This window comes from Aspergillus terreus, genomic scaffold (assembly GCF_000149615.1).
Source record: "Aspergillus terreus NIH2624 scaffold_5 genomic scaffold, whole genome shotgun sequence".
Taxonomy (NCBI): domain Eukaryota; kingdom Fungi; phylum Ascomycota; class Eurotiomycetes; order Eurotiales; family Aspergillaceae; genus Aspergillus; species Aspergillus terreus.
Genome location: NT_165928.1, coordinates 1,152,612 through 1,170,825, shown reverse-complemented (window position 1 = coordinate 1,170,825; position 18,214 = coordinate 1,152,612). Strand labels below are relative to the sequence as shown.

At 55.1% G+C, this 18,214-nt stretch overlaps 4 protein-coding genes across 4 annotated transcripts; all 4 read right to left on the bottom strand.

Annotated features, from left to right (window-relative positions):
• Positions 1 to 23: 23 nt before the first annotated feature.
• On the bottom strand, positions 24 to 1,705 carry ATEG_03972 (putative MFS transporter; the record flags this gene model as incomplete). Its single annotated transcript, XM_001213150.1, has 2 exons — positions 24 to 714; positions 777 to 1,705. The coding sequence occupies 2 exons, from the start codon at positions 1,703 to 1,705 to the stop codon at positions 24 to 26; spliced, it is 1,620 nt and encodes a 539-aa protein (XP_001213150.1).
• Positions 1,706 to 2,050: 345 nt separating this feature from the next.
• ATEG_03971 (uncharacterized protein) lies at positions 2,051 to 8,122 on the bottom strand (the record flags this gene model as incomplete). Its single annotated transcript, XM_001213149.1, has 3 exons — positions 2,051 to 2,164; positions 2,219 to 7,866; positions 8,080 to 8,122. The coding sequence occupies 3 exons, from the start codon at positions 8,120 to 8,122 to the stop codon at positions 2,051 to 2,053; spliced, it is 5,805 nt and encodes a 1,934-aa protein (XP_001213149.1).
• A 1,422-nt stretch (positions 8,123 to 9,544) lies between these two features.
• Positions 9,545 to 11,953, bottom strand: ATEG_03970 (acetate--CoA ligase; the record flags this gene model as incomplete). The annotated part of the gene is made up of 6 exons (XM_001213148.1): positions 9,545 to 9,607; positions 9,668 to 9,942; positions 9,999 to 10,128; positions 10,191 to 10,451; positions 10,506 to 11,750; positions 11,915 to 11,953. The coding sequence occupies 6 exons, from the start codon at positions 11,951 to 11,953 to the stop codon at positions 9,545 to 9,547; spliced, it is 2,013 nt and encodes a 670-aa protein (XP_001213148.1).
• Positions 11,954 to 16,521: 4,568 nt separating this feature from the next.
• On the bottom strand, positions 16,522 to 17,484 carry ATEG_03969 (uncharacterized protein; the record flags this gene model as incomplete). Its single annotated transcript, XM_001213147.1, has 1 exon — positions 16,522 to 17,484. The coding sequence occupies one exon, from the start codon at positions 17,482 to 17,484 to the stop codon at positions 16,522 to 16,524; it is 963 nt and encodes a 320-aa protein (XP_001213147.1).
• Between the last annotated feature and the right edge of the window lie 730 nt (positions 17,485 to 18,214).

Here is an 18,214-nt window from a genome sequence, read left to right as displayed (position 1 = left end):
CTCTCATTAATTGCCCACCCATCTTATGCCTTCCGTTCGTCCCCGGAAAAGCCACTCTCGGGTTTATCATCACGTCTATTCGCCCCCGACATCTCAACATCCTCTTGACCACGCTGGGACGGCGACCTCTGGGGCTGTACTTCCTGTAGCTGGTGCGACTGCTTCTTCCGTCTCTTTTCCTCCAATCTAAGGAACCGGCGTTCCCGCCACCGCAGCCCATATCTATACTCCAGAACCACCACACCCACACCCAGACAAAGCACCAACCCCCAGAACGTAAAGCACCATCCAGCCCCCATAGCATTCAACATGTAATCAATGACCGCAGCGCCCACAGCGCCCAACCAACACCGGACCAGATTACTCGCGGCGGACGCGGTAGCAGGCCGATCCGGAAACAAGTCCACGAGCAGGGTGGACAGGGAGTTATTTGCGGCGATGAACGAGAGCCCAATGAAGAACTGCAGCACGAGCGGCACGGCCAGATGGGTGCGCTGGTGCAGCGTCCAGCCGTATGGGAGGAAGGCGGCCAGACCGACGGCGATGATGGGGAAGAAAGACTGCAGACGCGCGTGCTCGATCGGGAACCGGCGCAGGTCGTCGCCCTTCTTGCGGTCGATGGGGAAGCCGTGGGCGCGGGCGGCGCGGCGGTAGCTCCAGTCGAGGAGTTTGCCGTTGAGGCCGGCGCCGATGCAGGCGCCCACGCCTAGGGGTCTGGGGGCGTTAGATGGCTGGGTGAGAGGGGAGAAGCGTGATGGGTATGTGAGGATACGTACAGGAAACACAGACCGATCTGGAGGGTGTTGAGTCCGTAGAGCCGGGTGAAGAGGTTGGGTGTACTCGTCATCAGGGCGATGTTGCCGAACATGATGAGGCCGACGAAGGCGATGATGATGAAGGCGTCCGGTTCGAGGAGGACGGAGAACGCCTTCAGCGGGTTGGGGAAGGCGAGTCGCGGTGGCCGGGGGGAGGCGGCTTCGTTAGGGGGTGACGATGGCTCGTCTGCGCTGAGAGGACGATTCGCACGGTGTTGAACGTACTGCACGACGGACATCCTCCACCAGTCCTTGGGCGGGAACTGACCGTCTCCGACGACTGCGCGGGCCGTCTCAGGCATCGTGAGGGTGTACAGAGCGAGATAGCCGCCGCTGATGATCGTGAGGAACCAGAACACGCTGCGCCAGCCCAGGAACTCGGCCAGGAGTCCGCCGATGATGGGGCCCAGCGCCGGCGCAACCATCACACCTGCGGCCATGGGACCGACGTACGAGCCGCGCTCAGCGGGGGTGGCGATGTCCGCGACGACGCCGTAGCCGAAGGCGATGGTTCCGCTGCTCCCTGCGCTCTGGACGCATCGCAGGACCATGAGGGCCGCGTAGCTGTTCTGCAGGGCGAGCCCGATGTTGGCTGCGGTGTAGATGGTGAACGCGAGGATGTACGCCGGTCGACGGCCGCCGGAGTCGGCGAACGTGCCCATGAAACTTGGGGCGAGGCCCTGGAGGATCATGTAGGTGGTGATGGTGAGGTTGATCAGGCCAGTGGTCAGATGGTAGTTGTGGACTAGGGTCGGCATGACAGGGTAGTAGATCTGGCCCGAGAGCGGGGAAAAGAAGGACGCCATGGTGACCATGAAGACGATGAAGTGTTTGGCATTCTGACTGAAGGCTGAGTAGGCGGGCGCGGACTGAGAGGCCTCGACGTCCATGGTGGATGTGGTGGAAAAGGGGAAGTTAGGGTTGGGATTGAAGGTGATATGAAGTCATTACGTGTGGTAGGCCTTACCCTTCTGGGAGCCATGTACTTACGCTGGCACAGAGATAGATGCACAATTCGTTCATATGAGGCTAACTAACTAACTAACTACCACTCAAGATGGTTCAAACTATCCGCAAGAATGTGCTTCTCAACGTCGGAGAGAGAAATACAACCTAGGATTACAGGAGGGACATGGACAGAGACATTCCCCGAAGGGTCAACAACATCAATCAAAACATGCAAAGGGGGAGAGTAAGGGGAAAACAACACTGATACATTAGATTTTCATTTTTGTTCAATAGGCACCGGCCATGACCACTCCGTAGTAGCGGCGGCTCATCTCCGCCGTCTGTTGGATGCGTGCATCGCCTGTCAGAGGCAGTCGCAACACACTTGACAATTCCACTCCCTGTTGAAGTCCGTTAGAACACGCTCCCTCATAGATACTCCATATAACACTGACCTTTCCATCATCGTGCGCCGTCCACCGAGCGACCGCCTTGCTCATTTCCGTAAAAGCCACCCGCTCCTCCAGACCTTCCACCCCTGAAGCCTGCTGGATCGTCTTGCCCATCGTCACCAGCGCATTAACCAGCCGGTTGAGCCGACTAGCATCGCGTGACCCGCTCGGCGCAGTCGCCAGGTGCAGGAAGTCCTCGTACACCCCGCCGCCACTTGCCCAGCCCCGAACTTTGCGCTCTGGCGCGTCGCCAAATCCAGTGACCAGCTTCTCCAGGGTTGCGTAGTCCCGTTCGATCACCGCAGTGGGGCCCACAATGCGACAGAGGGTAGCGTGGGCGTCGTTCCAATGCTTGCCGCGAATCAAGCAATCCACCTCATCGGCAGCATTACCAGTGTCGCGAGCGTACAGAGCCTTGGCCACCCAAATCCACCCAGCAGGGATTTGCAGGTCGACGGTCAAATACTGCCAATTGCTGTCGGGTGTGCCCGCAGGAGTAACCGGGCCAGGTAGCTCGGACGCAAAATGCGCCAACGTCTCTCTGACAGCCTGTTCACGATCTGATGCCTTGGACAGATGCAAGAGTATGAACAAGGCGCGGTTGAGTTCGCCACTGCAGCTGAGTTCCCAGGCATAGTCGCGGACCAGTTGGTCTGCCCGTACGGTATCGATTTTCAGGCGGTGATGTTGACCGACGGTGGCAGCAAGGAGTTGGTGCAGCTGGAAGGACAACCGGTTGGATAACTTGTCTCCGCTGACAGACTCAGGAAGCAACGCGGCAGGGAATTCCAAGGCAGGATGTTCAACATCGGTACGGGTGCCCACAGTTGCAGAGTACGTCTTCAGCAACACCCACAGAGGAGATTCCCGCCCCAGGATATCTGCAGATGTATGCATCACTCCCCGCGAACCTTCTTGGTGCAGGGGGTAGGGGAATGCCGGCTCCTCGCCGCGAGTAAGGTCCTTGATGAACTGAGCAACAGCAGCTTCAATCGGCTCTTCATCCGTAATGCCGTACCATAGGCGGAGACCAAATGCTTGGAACCAATCCAAATCAAACCGTTCTGTGAAGGTGAAAGTAGAAGCGCGGTCTTCCAAGGCTCCGCCAGATTTGCCCTCGCTGCGAAGGGCATTACCTGCCAAAAGCTCGTACAAGGCACGGATGGGCTCGCTCATCTCGGAATACACATTGTGCTGACGCCACATCTCAACTTGCTTTGCCATGTCCGCGCGGGTCGTAGGATCCCGGCTGATTTGCGAGAGAAGGGTAGCCAAGTGGAAATCCTGGCCTGTCATGAGAACGTTACAGGCCTCTTCGATACGGTGTGAACAGAGGAGGTGAACAGCACGCTCTTCAGCCGAACTAGCCTTGCCCAAGTCATGGGCATGCTTTTCACGGACGATCTTCTCCCACAGTCGGCTAAGGCGATCCTTCTTGATGCGATGCATGTACTTTGCGCGGAGTTGCACTGGAACGCCGGCTGAGATGTCATCTTCGATCTCATCATTGAAGAGTATGTTGGCGAGCTGCCACACCAGAAGCTCTTGGTTTGATCCTGACGAGGCCTGCGCAAAGTGTCGGAAATCTGCCCTTTCCAAGCGAGCGAAGGGAACGCCATCCACGCGAGTAATCGCCGAAAGTTGCCTCTGCACATCAAGCATCTCAAGGGAGGATGCCTTTTGATTCAACGACAAGAAAACAATGTCTCTGCCTTCGCTGGTAATAGAGAACTTTTGCTCCCAACGACCATCATCAGAAGACGCATCTGTGACATCATTCTTTGCAGTGATAAGGGTGTCGAGGCCCCATCGGGGCTTGAACGAGTGGTGAAAGGCAATGTCATCACCACTCAGTTCATTCGATTCGCCTGCAAAGGTTTTGGGTTTCTTGTGATAGGGCCACTCAAAACCTTTAGGCTGAGCACTCCGCCCTTTCGATGGGGATTGACCTTGCTTGCGCGGTTGTTGGAAGAGGGAATTCATCAAATCAATGCTAGTGGCAAAACTTTTCTGCTGGGCATTGGTTGACGACTGCTTAGGACTGTCATCATGAAGGGGTCGGTCGGTGAAGGCATTCGCTTGAATCCCACGTAGGGCATCGCGGTCTTGTTTGCGAGGGCTGATAGTACGTTGCAGCTGTTCGGCCCAATCGCCGGTAAGATCAAGACGTGCCTTGGGAGGGGTGTTCCATGGCTTCAAGGTGGGCTGGGAATCCTCGACGGCGCTCTTAACGCCATTTGGCTCCACGGTAGGATGAAGGTCAGGAAATGTACCCGCCATGTCCATTTCCTCAATCTCATCCGATTCAACTTCTGAGTCGCCAGACTGCTGGCTCTCGGTGATATCCTCACCGTCTTGCTCAATAGTTGAACCCGTGGAGCCTTCCTCTAAAAAAGACTCCTCCGAAGCCGACTGCCGATCATCTGCCATCTCCATTGCCTGGTTGCCAAATGATCCAGGAACCAGTTTCCGTTTCTTGAAATCAAAAGTGTCGTCCTCGACCCCGGCCACGGAGCCCAAAAAAGAGTCGTCAGTTGAAAAGGTCGACATCTGCTCCGAACCCATGGTGTTGTCAAAGTTGGATAGCGATTGGGCCTTCGCAGTTGGAGTGTCAGGACCAGCACTCAAAGTGCTCTGGTTAAGGCTCTCACCTTCTTCTTCCTCGTCGCTATCGTAATCAAGACCGTAGGTGGTGTAATGGGGCACCTTGAAAACCCAGGTTCCCGTGCCCTTCTCATAATCGATGAACTCGGTGTTGTGTACCTTCCTCAGGCGATCGACGTGCTTCTCGAATAGAGGACCGCTGGTGAGCGGAGACGGGGACTTCTTGTCTCTACCCCGCGGCCAGGAGTTCTCGATACGAAGGATAGAGGGCACGTTCAATCCCTTACCACGAGGAGGTTTGATGGCCTCATCTGGGTACACAGTGATCTTGCGCACACCGATCTCCACCAGACCACCAAAGATTTGATCCAGGTCGATCGTAGTCAAGTCCACGGGCTCGTCGAATGTCACTTCACCGCAACGTTGACGGCCGACGGTGAAGCCGGTAACATGTTTCAGTTGCTCGCGGCTCATCTTGTTGAGCTCCGCACGGGTCGGCCTCATCCAATACTCGCCAGGCTGGGGGTCGCCGCCAGGGACGAACGGAAGCCTGGAGGGAACCTCAGCAGGCGTTGTCTGTTCGGCGTCCTCGGGAACTGAAGGAAGGTCCTGAGCACGGACAGTCTCCATTTCCGGCCGAGTGACATTGTTGGTAGTCGCGCTGATTCCATTGATACCGTTCACAGTGCCACTCTTACGAATCGAGCGCAAGAAGCCCAATTCCTCCGGCGTGGGCTCAGGGCTTTCCGATTGCACTGGGACGATTTCGGCACCCGCGGTCGTGGTAGATGAGGCGTCAAAGCTGACCTTCTTCTTCATTTTGTCAGTGGGAGGGGTCGATTCCTCGCCATTGGTGATTGCCGCAGGGGTGCTCGCAGGACGAGCGAAGAGATCATTTCTCAGACTGCGGTCGATGGTGAGACGCTTCAAGCTGCCACTTGATAAGCGCGAGGGGCCAGTCGCAAGAGCTCCAGGGGAGAGAACGCTGTCAGTATCCGGGTCGAATGTCTTGCGCAAGTTGCTAGTAGAGAAGCTCTTGCTAAAGCTAGTACGGCCGAGGCTGCCGCCGGCGACACTTCCGCGAAGGCTGCCACCAAGAAGACTGCCGCCAAGGCCAGTGGGTGTTCCGGCGCTGCTAGAAGGAGACCCGTAGGTCGAATAGGAGAACCCGTATCCCTGGCGCTTGGGAGGAGTCACAAGACGGTTAGCCGCATTAGGTGTGATCTTGTAGACAGGCAACGGGGTCCGCTGTTTCTGTTTGATGGAGCTTGACAAGGGAGTCGCTAAAGGTCCTGGGCTGGATGCGTTGGGGGCCGGCAGTCCAGAGAAAATAGACTGATTTCCATAAGGGTTTCCTTCCAACAGCGAAGCCTGCAGACTACCAGGGGTCGGCTGCTGGGCCTGTTGTGGCTGCTGGGGCTGGGCTTGCTGGGTGCTACCACCGAAGAGACTAGAGCCTCCTAGGCCAAGACCTCCAGTCTGGGGTTGCTGGGTCTGGGTACCACCAAAGAGTGAGGAGCCGGTACCTTGAGTTGCCGTGTTTGTGCCCCCAAAAAGAGAGCCTCCGGTGCCGGTGCCACCGCCGAACAGCGGTTTCTGTTGCTGTTGGGTCTGGGTACCGCCAAATAGACCACCGCCCGTTCCTGTCTGCTGAGTCTGCGTACCTCCAAATCCTCCGAAAGCACCGCCAGTGGTGCCTGTGCCCGTGGTACCGGTGCCGAAAAGACTCTTCTGGCCCTGTTGTTGATTCCCACCACCGAAAAGGGAGCCTCCAGTTCCGGTCTGCTGGCCAGTGCCTCCAAACAAAGAGCCGCCAGTCGCTGGTTGTTGATTTTGTTGGGCACCTTGACCAAAAAGAGAGGTGCCGGTCGTGGTGCCTCCGCTTCCAAAAAGGCCGCCGCCGGAAGATGGCTGTTGCTGCTGATTCGTCTGCCCGAATCCGCTGCCGAACAAGCCCTTATTCTGAGTCTGGGCCTGTTGCTGGTTCTGCTGGCCAAACCCGCCAAAGGCGCTTGTTCCTGTTTGCTGCTGTTGGCCACCTCCAAATGGAGACGACGTAGCAGCAGTGCCGCCAAAGGGAGTAGAAGTACTTGTGGCCTGTTGACCAAATCCGCCAAAACCGGTGCCAGTGGAGGTAGTGCCTGATCCAAACAACGGCTTGTTCTGCTGTTGCTGCTGCTGTGTGCCGCTGCCAAACAGGCCCCCGCCAGATCCGAAACCACCAGTAGATCCAGAAGTAGTGCCGAAGCCGCCAGTGGTTGAAGTGTTTCCACCAAAGAGACCGGACTGAGAGGTGCCTGTAGTTCCACCACCGCCGAAGAGGGAAGTAGCCGGTTTGGAAGCTCCAAAGAGAGGATTGCTAGATGTCGACCCGAATCCACCGGCAGTCTGAGTAGTGCCAAACCCAGACGGCGCACTGGTGCCACCGCCGAAAGGCGAGGAGGTGCTTCCGAAACCAGTGGAGGGCTGGTTGAACCCGGAGCCTCCGAATGCCGAGCTACCGAAAGCACCAGCTTGTCCGCTTCCATTTCCAAACCGCCGACCCTGGTTGTAGTCACCGAGACGCAGCTCCTCGAAAGAGTATTTGCTGTAGGGCTGCATAAACGAGATGCTCTGGTAATGGTTGGTTACGCTAGAGGCCCCATCTTTTTCGGTGAATGCACTGAATGGTGTGCTAGCGGTGCCATCGGAGGGAGGAATTGCCTGCTGGAAAGCGGTTCCCGTCCCGCTACCGAAGCCCGTACCACCACCACCACCACCGAAGCCACCGCTGGAGCCAAATCCACCACCAGGGGTTGTTGTTGTACTACCAAACCCTCCTCCAGTCTTGTTTCCGAAAAGCCCACCACCAGAGCTTCCAAATCCGCCCCCGGTGGCTCCAGAGGATCTGAAGCCGCCGCCGCCGCCGCTACCAAAGCCACCACCACTTGTAGCGCCACCGCCGAAAAGGCTTCCACCAGAAGATGTTGCGGTTCCAATCCCGTACCGGTGCGATTCTGACCGCCGAAGAGGGAGTTCGACTGTTTTTTGTGTGTTGGATCCGAAACCTATGATAACTCAAGTCAGTAACGTGCACAAGGCTGCCTATGTAAGCTCAGTGAGAAAAGCGAATAAGACGCTCGATGCCGAGCATGGTATCCAGAAAACCGATGTGAATACGATGACGGATTCCTCTCTTCCAATATGGCCAACAAGTAGTCCCTGGATAGAGGTCGACCTTCCGGGCAGGCAGGAAACACGTCTGGTGTAGTTGACTTTACCCCATCCGCGAGACAGGTATGCGCAAAAGATGGTAGGATCCATATCCGGAAGACACGCAGCAGGAAAGAGAAAGGATCGCCGAGCTCATGAGGACATCGTCGTTGAGCACGTACCTCCACCGGAACCAAAGCTACTGGAAGTATTCCCAAACAGGCCACCACCTGATGTGTTGCCACCACCAAAAGGGGACGATGTGGATCCAAAGCCTAGATGACGGGGATGATGCTGTCAGACATTGTACTGGAAGCTGCGATCCCTTCTCTTGTTGCTCTGCTGTATTGCTCTAGCGTCGATAACCTCCGCGGGATAGTAACGAGGTCGAGAAGTCGAAAGAGAGGAACCGTCGCGGGTCGACGTCTGGAGCACCAGCATGGGCCGATGAAGTATCAAGAGACGAGGGATAGAAACAAAAGTCGAGTAACAACGCTCAAGGGCGGGTGAAAAGCGATGACGGGATGAGGGATGAAGGTCACCTACCTCCGCCAGAACTAGTTCCACCGAATCCAGAGCCGGTGCCGAAGCCGGAGCTCTGCTGGTTGTTCTGTCCGAATCCTCCGAATCCGAAAGACATGATGCTGTTCGGTGTCCGTTGGGCTTATGCGTTCATCCGTTCGAAGCGGGTCGAAGACCGCGAAGTAAACCGGGCGCTGCGAACGTGCGAAAATGGAACGAGAAGCTCGTTGTAGAGATTAACTGTTGGATTAAGCACCGAAAATGGATGCGCTCGCCCGAGATAGAAGCTAGGAAGAGCTGTAGGTCGAGAGGTAAACTCGACGCGCGCCGCAAGGAAAAACTGTTTTGATTTTTTTTCTGCTCTTCTGTTAGAGAAAAAGGAAAGCTCACACCAGCTACAGACGGAGAAAGGCCGCCAGAGCTAGAAGTGAACAAAGAAGGCAAGGTAAAAGTGAAGCGAAACAGAAGGAGACGGCGAAGGCGAGGAGAGGGAAGAAGAAAGAAACGCGACGGTGAAGGAAAAGAGAGAGGGAGGTTTGGTTTAGGTTCGGGTGGTTAATTACATACCACGTCGTCGTCGCTGACTCATCCAGCTTGATGGCGGCCCAACAGGAGAATGGTCACGTGGGTGTAAGTTTGGTATGGAAACTGGTATTGCGATCGTTTTCATGAGAGGAGTCACGTGGAGTGCCGCCTCCAGCAGCCCGAAATCCCGTCCGGCATCATCCTTACGTTACGTTGTATTGTTACTCGAAAGAACAGTGGGATATGGGTAAGTATTGATGATTATACATAGATCAACTAGGGGCATCATCGCTATTCAAATGAAGACATCAAAACACGGGAGTCACAAAGCGGATGGCATCTGCAAAACGAGCAATGGAAGTCGGCCTCGAGCCAAATCCAGTCGAGTTCATCGCATCATATACTAAGGTTCCATCTTTTCATCAATTTTTTTTATACTTCTTATTTATATCCCCCTGTCGCGGGTCATTATCATCCATATATGCTTTATTTGCCACGGGCAGCATGGACCGTTTGGATGATCTTGTCGACAACGGAGGGATCCGACAGCTATAGTCCAACGTCAGTATCATGACAGCAGGGAATCATTGAGAAGGGAATTCATCTTACCGTCGAGGTGTCACCAAGGCTGTCCTCCTCGCCACTCAGAATCTTCCGCAAAATACGGCGCATGATCTTGCCGCTACGGGTCTTGGGGAGGTCATCGACAACGAAGACAGCCTTGGGGGCAGCGAACGGTCCGATCGACTTGCGAACCTGCATCACCAGATCCTTGCGGACCTGCTCGGTCGTCTCATTACCCTCCTTGAGGGCAACGAAGGCATTGACGGCTTGGCCCGTCAACTCATCAGCAATGCCGACGACGGCGGCTTCGGCGACCATGTCTATGGGCATAGATTAGCGTCGGGATCACACGCGCGATCTTCACCGTGTCACTTACGGTGCTCGAGAAGGGCAGCCTCGATTTCAGCAGTCGACAGACGGTGGCCCGACACGTTCACGACGTCATCAACACGACCACGGATCCAGTAGTATCCCTCGTGGTCACGGCCAGCGCCATCACCGGTGAACTATGATTGCAGCGGTCAGTCACGGTTGATCGTTTTTACTCGGTTGCGCAGGGGCCACTCACATAGTATCCCTTGTAGACATTCAGATAGGTGTCCATGTAGCGCTTGTGGGCACCCCAGACAGTGCGGGCCATACTAGGCCAAGGCTGCTTGAAGGCAAGCACACCCTCAACATCGTTGCCACTGATCTCCTCGCCCGAGACGGGGTCAATGATGGCAGGCTCGATACCGAAGAAGGGCAGGGAGGCACTGCCGGGCTTCGTGGGCGTGATTCCACCCAGAGGAGTGATGACGTTGGAACCAGTCTCGGTTTGCCAGTATGTCTGGTTGACAAAGGTTAGATCTTTTAGACTATCTCGCGGGAGACAATTACTTACGTCGCAAATGTGCGCCTCTTCCTTTCCGACCTTCTCAAAGTACCACTTCCAGACCTCGGCAGCGATGGGTTCACCGACGGAGCCCAGAATACGCAGGTGGGCCATCTTGTGATGGATATGCTCGTCGCCAGCCCGCTTGAGCAGCCGCAGAGCGGTGGGGGCGACGTAGAACTGCGTGACCTTGTGTTTCTCGATAACATCCCAGTAGCGGGAGAAGTTCGGGTAGGCGGGGGTACTCTCAAAGACCACTGTGGCACATCCCAGAAGCAGAGGGGCGTACACCACATAGGTGTGGCCCGTGATCCAGCCGACATCACCACCGCAGAAGTAGCGGTCATCATCATGAATATCAAACACGTACTTGCCGGTCATGGCAGCACCCAGGAGATAACCGGCGGTCGTGTGCATGACACCCTTGGGCTTTCCAGTGGAACCCGAGGTATAAAGGAGGAAGAGAGGGTCCTCGGAGCTCATCGACTCGGGCGCCAGGTAGTTGGGGTACTTCTCGACCTCTTCGTGCCACCAGATGTCACGACCCTGGGTCCAAGGGACCTCGGCGCCGGTACGCTTGTACACCAGAACGCTCGACACGTCGGGGCACTGCTTCAGCGCCTCATCGACGATGCGCTTGGTGCCGATGATCTTACCGCCACGCTTACCCTCGTCGGTGGTGATGACGACCTTGGAACCAGCGTCGAGAACGCGGTCCCGAAGCGAGTCGGAGGAGAAACCGGCGAAGACGACAGAGTGGACGGCACCGATACGCGAACACGCGAGGAAGGCAATGATGGCCTCGGGAATCATGGGGAGGTAGATGGCGACGGTGTCGCCCTTCTTCACGCCATGCTGCTTCAGCACCCAGGCGACGCGCGAGACCTCGCGCAGGAGCTCGCCGTAAGTGATGGTGCGGCCCTCATTGGGCTCGTCGGCTTCGTAGATGATGGCGACCTTGTCGGGGTTCTTCAGGGCATGGCGGTCGACACAGTTAAAGGAGGCATTTAAGCGACCCTCAACGAACCAGGCATTGTCACCGTTGGCCAAGGAGCCAACGTGGGTCGTCTGGAAGTCCTTGTCGAAGGTGAGCAGTTCCCGGGCCATGCGGGCCCAGAAGGTGTCGGGGTTTCGGATGGACTCCTCATAGAGCTTCTTGTATTCGTCGAGATCTTTCAGATGAGTCCCGGTGGGGTGTTTCTCATAGAAAGCCTTGGGAACATGGAAAGTGTCGACTTCGTGGGCCTCCACCACCTGGATTCAACAAAAGCGATTCAATTAGCGGGTAGACCGAAAAATGGCCGAATTTGGACCTGATGGGTGGGGAGAGGGGGCCCCTCTTTTTTCTTTCGCCCATGGTGTTTTTCCCTCTTTCCCTTCAGAAAAAGGGAACAAGGATTCAGAAGGATAGAACCTACCACGGAGGACTTGGGGGGCATAACGTTGCCTTCGGACATGGTTGTGAGCCCGGGGGGCAGTCAGAACGACTCCAAAAAAAAGAGAAGCGGCAGAAAAGGTGCGAGGGGCAATCGATCGATTGATAGAGTCCGACTAGCTGTGAGGATTGCGGGGATACGAAGTTAGCTCAACGCCTCAACATGCCCCAATGGAGAGTGGGAGAAGGAGGAAGAAATGAAGAAGGAGAAGAAGTAGAAGAAGCGTATGGGAGAGGGAGGATTATTCAGGGCTTCTGTCGCGGTCGAGAACAGGTGGTTCCCCCCCGACAGTGGGGTACAGTAGCAGTAGTAATAGTAGTAGTAGTTAGGGGGGGGTGTCATTTACCTACCGGATGCGGAGGGTACTCTAGGGTATCTTCGGGAGGAATGTATAGCCAAGGTAGAGAGGAAGAGGTAGGAGGAGGAACAAGAACAAGGGGAAGAAGACAGAGATCGTAGGAAGCAAAACGACCCGTCGTCCGATGGGGGAGACTGAGATATTTAACCCCGTGAACTGGATGGGTCCGCGACGGCTTTAGTAGGCTTAGCAGGAGGATTATTTAATTATTATTGTTGTTGAGAGAGACCGTCCCGCTCTTGTTTCCCCCCGGGCGGCCGGTGGACACCCTGCGATGGTTACGACTCCCTCCGACTCCCTTGGGTCAACCACCTCTTCCGGGCGTCCGTCTGCACAGTCTTGGTTCGGTATCTTGACTGGATATCCCAAGAGCTCTCGTCTTGTTCCCCGGGCTTCTACGAAGAGATACTTAGACCTCGGATGTGATGTAAATTCCCAGAGCTTTCTCCACATGGTCCGCCTACGGGTGAACCCAGGTGTCTCTCTACCAGGTCAATACAGACACATGTCGGACGGATTCAGGCAGTAGTTGTTTAGAGAAGCCAATCATCAACTGGAATGCTGATGCTGAAAAGGGAAGAAAAGATGATAAATATGCAATTTCTCAATTATACTCTGTAGTGTTACCGACAACCGCAAGTAACCCATAAGTACATACAGTGAATTACTAGACCCTGTCTATCCACGGAATAATAATACCTAATACCTAATAGAACATACAGCAGCAGAAGGATGATCCTCCCGGCAGTACCTACTGCGAGCGAGACTGGGTGGAGGCCGCTACTCTGGTGGCCCGAACGCGTCCAAAAGCAGTTGGGCTCGGCCATGCGGGGCTTGACAGGTTCTCGTTTCCGTTGCTCCGGGGAAAGATGGCGAAGATCCGTCTGTGAGACTCCCTCCCCTGGGTAACTATTATTATGGGCAGAATTTCAGTCCTTATGTACTATACATGCAAGTTCCACCTGGCGGTTCTTCGGGCCACTCAGCCTCTTCGTTTCAGCATCGTCGGTTGTACAAAGCTGCATTCATCCCGTTTATGCGATGTACCTGCTTCCCTTCAGCAAGGAGAGTCGAGAACGAGATGCAGATGATTCCAGCCATCCACCGAAATGGACCCTCCCGCCCCCAGACCGACCAAGACGGGGCAGTCAGCCATCACAAGAACAGCGGCCAAGAGGCGGTAATGGAGGGGTAGCCTCGTAACTTGCATCATTGCCGTGCGGGGTCCTACCTACATCCCACCTTTCCCTTGGGAAGATTCCTTGGGGCCGGGCGATCGTGTACCGGAGGATACAGTCTTATCGTACCATGCTTAGGGCCAACCAGGAAGTCGGTAGAGAAGAACCCAAGGCTGGTTGGCCCAATGACCTCGCAGCTAATCGCTGATTCAGTGACCTCCATTGTCCCGAACATGAACCCTCCAGCTTACAGGTGGCCTGTTCGTGCCTGAGGTTAACCCTAAGTTAACTGGGCACTACGGAGTACATGGCAAGAGGTCACTTGCCTCGCTGGGATGGCCAGGCCCTGCATCACAGGCAGAAGGCAGGCAGAAGAGTATCCAAAAGGGAATTTCCGGAACCACCAAGGGATGAGGAAACCCACCTACCACTCTCAATTTAACGTGGCCCGGATCGGACTCCGCGATAATTTGTCCCCAATCGGCAGGCGAGACAGCCTAAATGGAGTCTGTTTAGGTTCCGTCATTTTCTCTTCTCTACTGTACTTACTCAGATGGGACTAGGCGCTCTCCCGACCATCTGGTGGATATGATGACTGGCTGGGAACCTTCAGCCGGCCACAGGGCCGTATAGAGTATGCAGAGACAGTTACACAAGGGTATTGTATGGAGCGCTTAGGTACCTAAGTAGTACATATATGAGTCTTAAGCCACACTCGTACAGCAGCTCGATAGCTTTACGATCGGATGTCGGCGCAGACTTCATGCCTCGCATATCTTTCGCTCTCAGGAGGCTTCCTCAAGCTTCACGCTACGCGATACGACAAGAGCCAAGATCTCCCCACGCTGTGAGGATTGTGGGGAGAATCGTGGGAGGGCTCTACCACCCGAGGACAAGACCTAGAATTCATGTTCATACTATAATATTATTTCCTGTAATGGACGTGACTGTCGATATTCTCCAAATATTGGAGCTTAGTAGCTAATCAATCCAATAGCCCATGCTACTACCTACCTAGATACTGAGGTACACAGCAAGGGCCCGGAAGGGGTGATGGATTATAGGCCTGAAATCGCAGGCATCTACCCACCGGCCATACGGAAGCTCGGCCCTGAGTCGATTCACCACCGAGGTTATGGCTCATCGATGTGCACCCTGTCTGGAACTATATATCGGTTCTCGGTTTCCAGAAGAATGCTGTTCTTCCCTTCATCCCGGACCTAGGTAAGACCTAGGAGCCCGCCTACTCTCTCTCACTCCGAACGTACCGTTAGGCCGACCGACTCGGTTGAGCCATCGTCTCATCCATGCTGCTTTACGGAGTACCTACTATGGAAGATCGGTAACCCCTCCGTGCCTAGAGTACCTTACGGACTGTTGATCCTCGATGGCCGCCCTTGTCCCTCTTAGTCGCTCAAATCGCCCCGTCCATGCGTTAGCTGACCCTCCGATTATCCCTCCTTACTCCTGAATCCACGATGCAATGCATAATCCGATTATTGAGGAAACTCAAAAGACACCGACGGTGGGTTCTGTTCCCGACAACAAATGCGACGTGCCGCTACCACTCCCACCACCGAGCCGTCGCACTCCAAGGTCGCAATAACCACCCGGCGGGACCACACACCCAGTGCGGACGGACACTCATTCGTGAACGGATCCTTCCGACGCTGTCTTCCACACATCCAGCGCGGACCAACTGCGCCTCAGCTCCCGCTAATCTTTTAGTGGAAAACGCAGCGTGCATTCGGGATGCCCCTGCAATCCATATCCACCACAACAGCAAGCCAGGATACCCCAATGCCTACCTAGCCTTTTAGTTCCGCGGATGGGTCAGCGACGCGCAGTAATCCTGCCGACGTTATTCTAGCGTCTCTTAGCGTTGCTTAACCCTTCCGCTCATCCGTTGCTGCTGGTCTGAGCCTATCGTCTTCAATTCCTCTTTCTTCTTGCGGTTCCTTCGAGAAGCAATTGGGTATTAAGCGAATGCTGGACAGTATCTACTGGAAAGCCTCTTTGCAGACTGAGCAATCGATTTGCAAGAGATACTTACTCAGGTCTGGCCGAGACTTGGTTCCACAGGACTATCACGCAAGACTCACTACTCGGTGTACGCAAACTCCACCGATTGACACTCACGGAGGACTCCGTGCAAGCCCGATGTCAAGGTACGAATAACAACAATACCATTCGGAACAGGAACCCACTTGTCAGAGGTTGATCCACAAAGACCGCCTTGAAATCGACCGGCCTTTTATAAAGTTTGGCCAGCACGTCGTTCTTTATTTTGACCTTTACTCGATGCGGTAGGTCTCCGGAATACTATCCGCTGGTTACTGTCTGCGCTTGTCGGTGCAGACGGGACATCCGGATCTTGAAGACTCTTGTTGTTCCTGGCGTAGTACATATCATAGGATGCGTATTCAATCACAGTTGTTGAACCAATGTAAGCGGATGATGAATACTAGGTAGATAACAATCTACAAGTGTTGGTTCTCGTGCAACGCCTTCGGGGGAGTAATGAAAACGGCCGGAGCCTTGGGCCTTGTTCGGACACATGCCGAGTAACAATGTAGTGTTGTTAAGCTATCTATAGAGACTAAGTGGTCCTACGCAACTAACTTCTTGTGGCGACGAACATACTCTGTAAATGAGTGACAAAGACACAGGATCGGGATCACAGCATCAGATAGTACTCAGAGCCTGTTCTTTGCTCAGACCTGATATTCCATGCTATCTCTAAATCTGAAGCGGCAGCAACAGTACCTCCATGACCTGTCTAGTTTCACATCGAATGCATCCCAGTGACAGGGGCTTCACAGCTACCCCGACTATACCTATGACAGTCAGATGCAGCCGACCATTCAGTCGGTTCATAGCACCCATCGCGCCGCCTATATGAATCGTTCGCGAAACATGGATACTGCGTCGACAGGTTCATGAGCAGCGGCACAGTAAAGTCCAGACGCATTATCGCTTGATGCTTTTCACGACCGTGATCATAACTACCTGTATCTAAGCACAAGTCCATCACCTATAAACCGTACCCTCAATCAATTGACCATCCAATCACGATGCCACCACGCGCCCATCCCCAGCAAAAAGACCACCACGCTCCCATCACGGACCACATCCCGAAACAGCTGCAAGTACAGCCCCGGTCCCGACAACCCCCCATTCCGGCTCTTAATCATCACCCTCGCGCCGGTCAACAGCAGCTCCCCGGTGGTGAAATACAAGAACGGGTTCCGCGCAGTAGCCGGCGGCGGCGGCGAGCTCCCAAACGTCGCAATGGACGACCCAATCACAAACAGCAGATACACGCCGACGGCGATCGCAAACACCACATGCAGCGTCTTCCATACGCGAGCCGCTCGCTCCTCCGCTGCGGACTTGGGCTGCGTCGCCATCCCCAGCATGCTCGCTACGAACGGGGGCACCCCCAGGGTCGCGGCCAGATCTGCGGGCGACATCCCCGGCGCGGCTGGGCCGTTTGCGCCTGAACCTGCGCCTGTGCCTGCACCCTGCTGCTCGCCGCCCGGCATGCCGGCCATGAGCGAACCGAGCAGCTTCATCATTGGGTCGTCGCTGTCAGGGCCGGGTTGGTCGCCGGACGGGGCGGATTGCCGGAGCAGCGAGCGGATGAAGTCTTGCTGGGCCTGGAGATCGTCCGGTGGGGGCGGGAGGTCGGCATTGGATGGTTGACGAGCGAGAGGGGACGGCGAGGGTGCTTGAGGTGGCGTCTCTGGGGCGGGGGAGATCGAGGCGGGGGGCTGTGGTGAGGGAGAGGGGGAGGGGGAGGTGGCTTCGCGGGCTTGACGAGCGTTCCAGTTAGTTTCTGTGCTTCGTGGGTTTGGAGTTGGGATGAGAGCTCTCGTACCGGGTTGAGGGGTGCGGCCGCTCAGACTGGTGATTTTGTCCAACCGTGCAGCACCGCCCTCTTTGATTTTTGCTTCGCGACGCTCGCGTCGGAGACGAGCGGCTTTTTGGGCGGGAGATTCTTCGGGGGACGACATCTTGGTCGGTTGTTTGGAGGTGGGTGAAATTTGGGGGAGGAGGATCGGGAATATCTGGCGACGCCGCGTCGGGGAGTTTCCAGTGCGGTCACGTTTTACATCATCTGACCGCCCAGAAGGCTCTACAGAGTAGAACGCGAATTGTCAAAGGTTCAGGTCTTGTAGTTCCTAGTTCTAGGTTACAGTCTGATATCTTTATTTAAGAATACCTGTAGAACAAGAATTGGTATTAGTTGGTGGGAGGGGGGCCAACAATGGATGGACATGTCACTATATATCGCCGGATCACGTATCTATTGCACTCTGTACACAGCGCAATGGGGCACTGTTCTATTAACAATACCCCTACAGGCAATCGGAATTATTCCAAGATATCATCAGACACAAGTCCAAGTAATGTAGAATGATCATCGCAGGTGGTTGTTTACTCGAATTCAAGAACCATCGGGTGACATCATCACTTGCATCTGCCAAGACCTCCCACAAATTGCTTCATGATGAGGAGAGAGTGAGATTCTACTTTCTCCTTGGAAAGATGAATCAATCTAATTGACTGTGATCTTTGTATTGGCTTGACCCTGAAAGACTATCGGCGTGTTGGGTCAGTTGGCATCCAGTCCATGGGTGGAATGGGGAATGGGTCAACTCGATTGAGGTAGTTAAATATGAGGTATGTAGTATGCCTGGACGGGCACCAGTTACTCTTAGAATAGAACGAACAAGTTGCTGA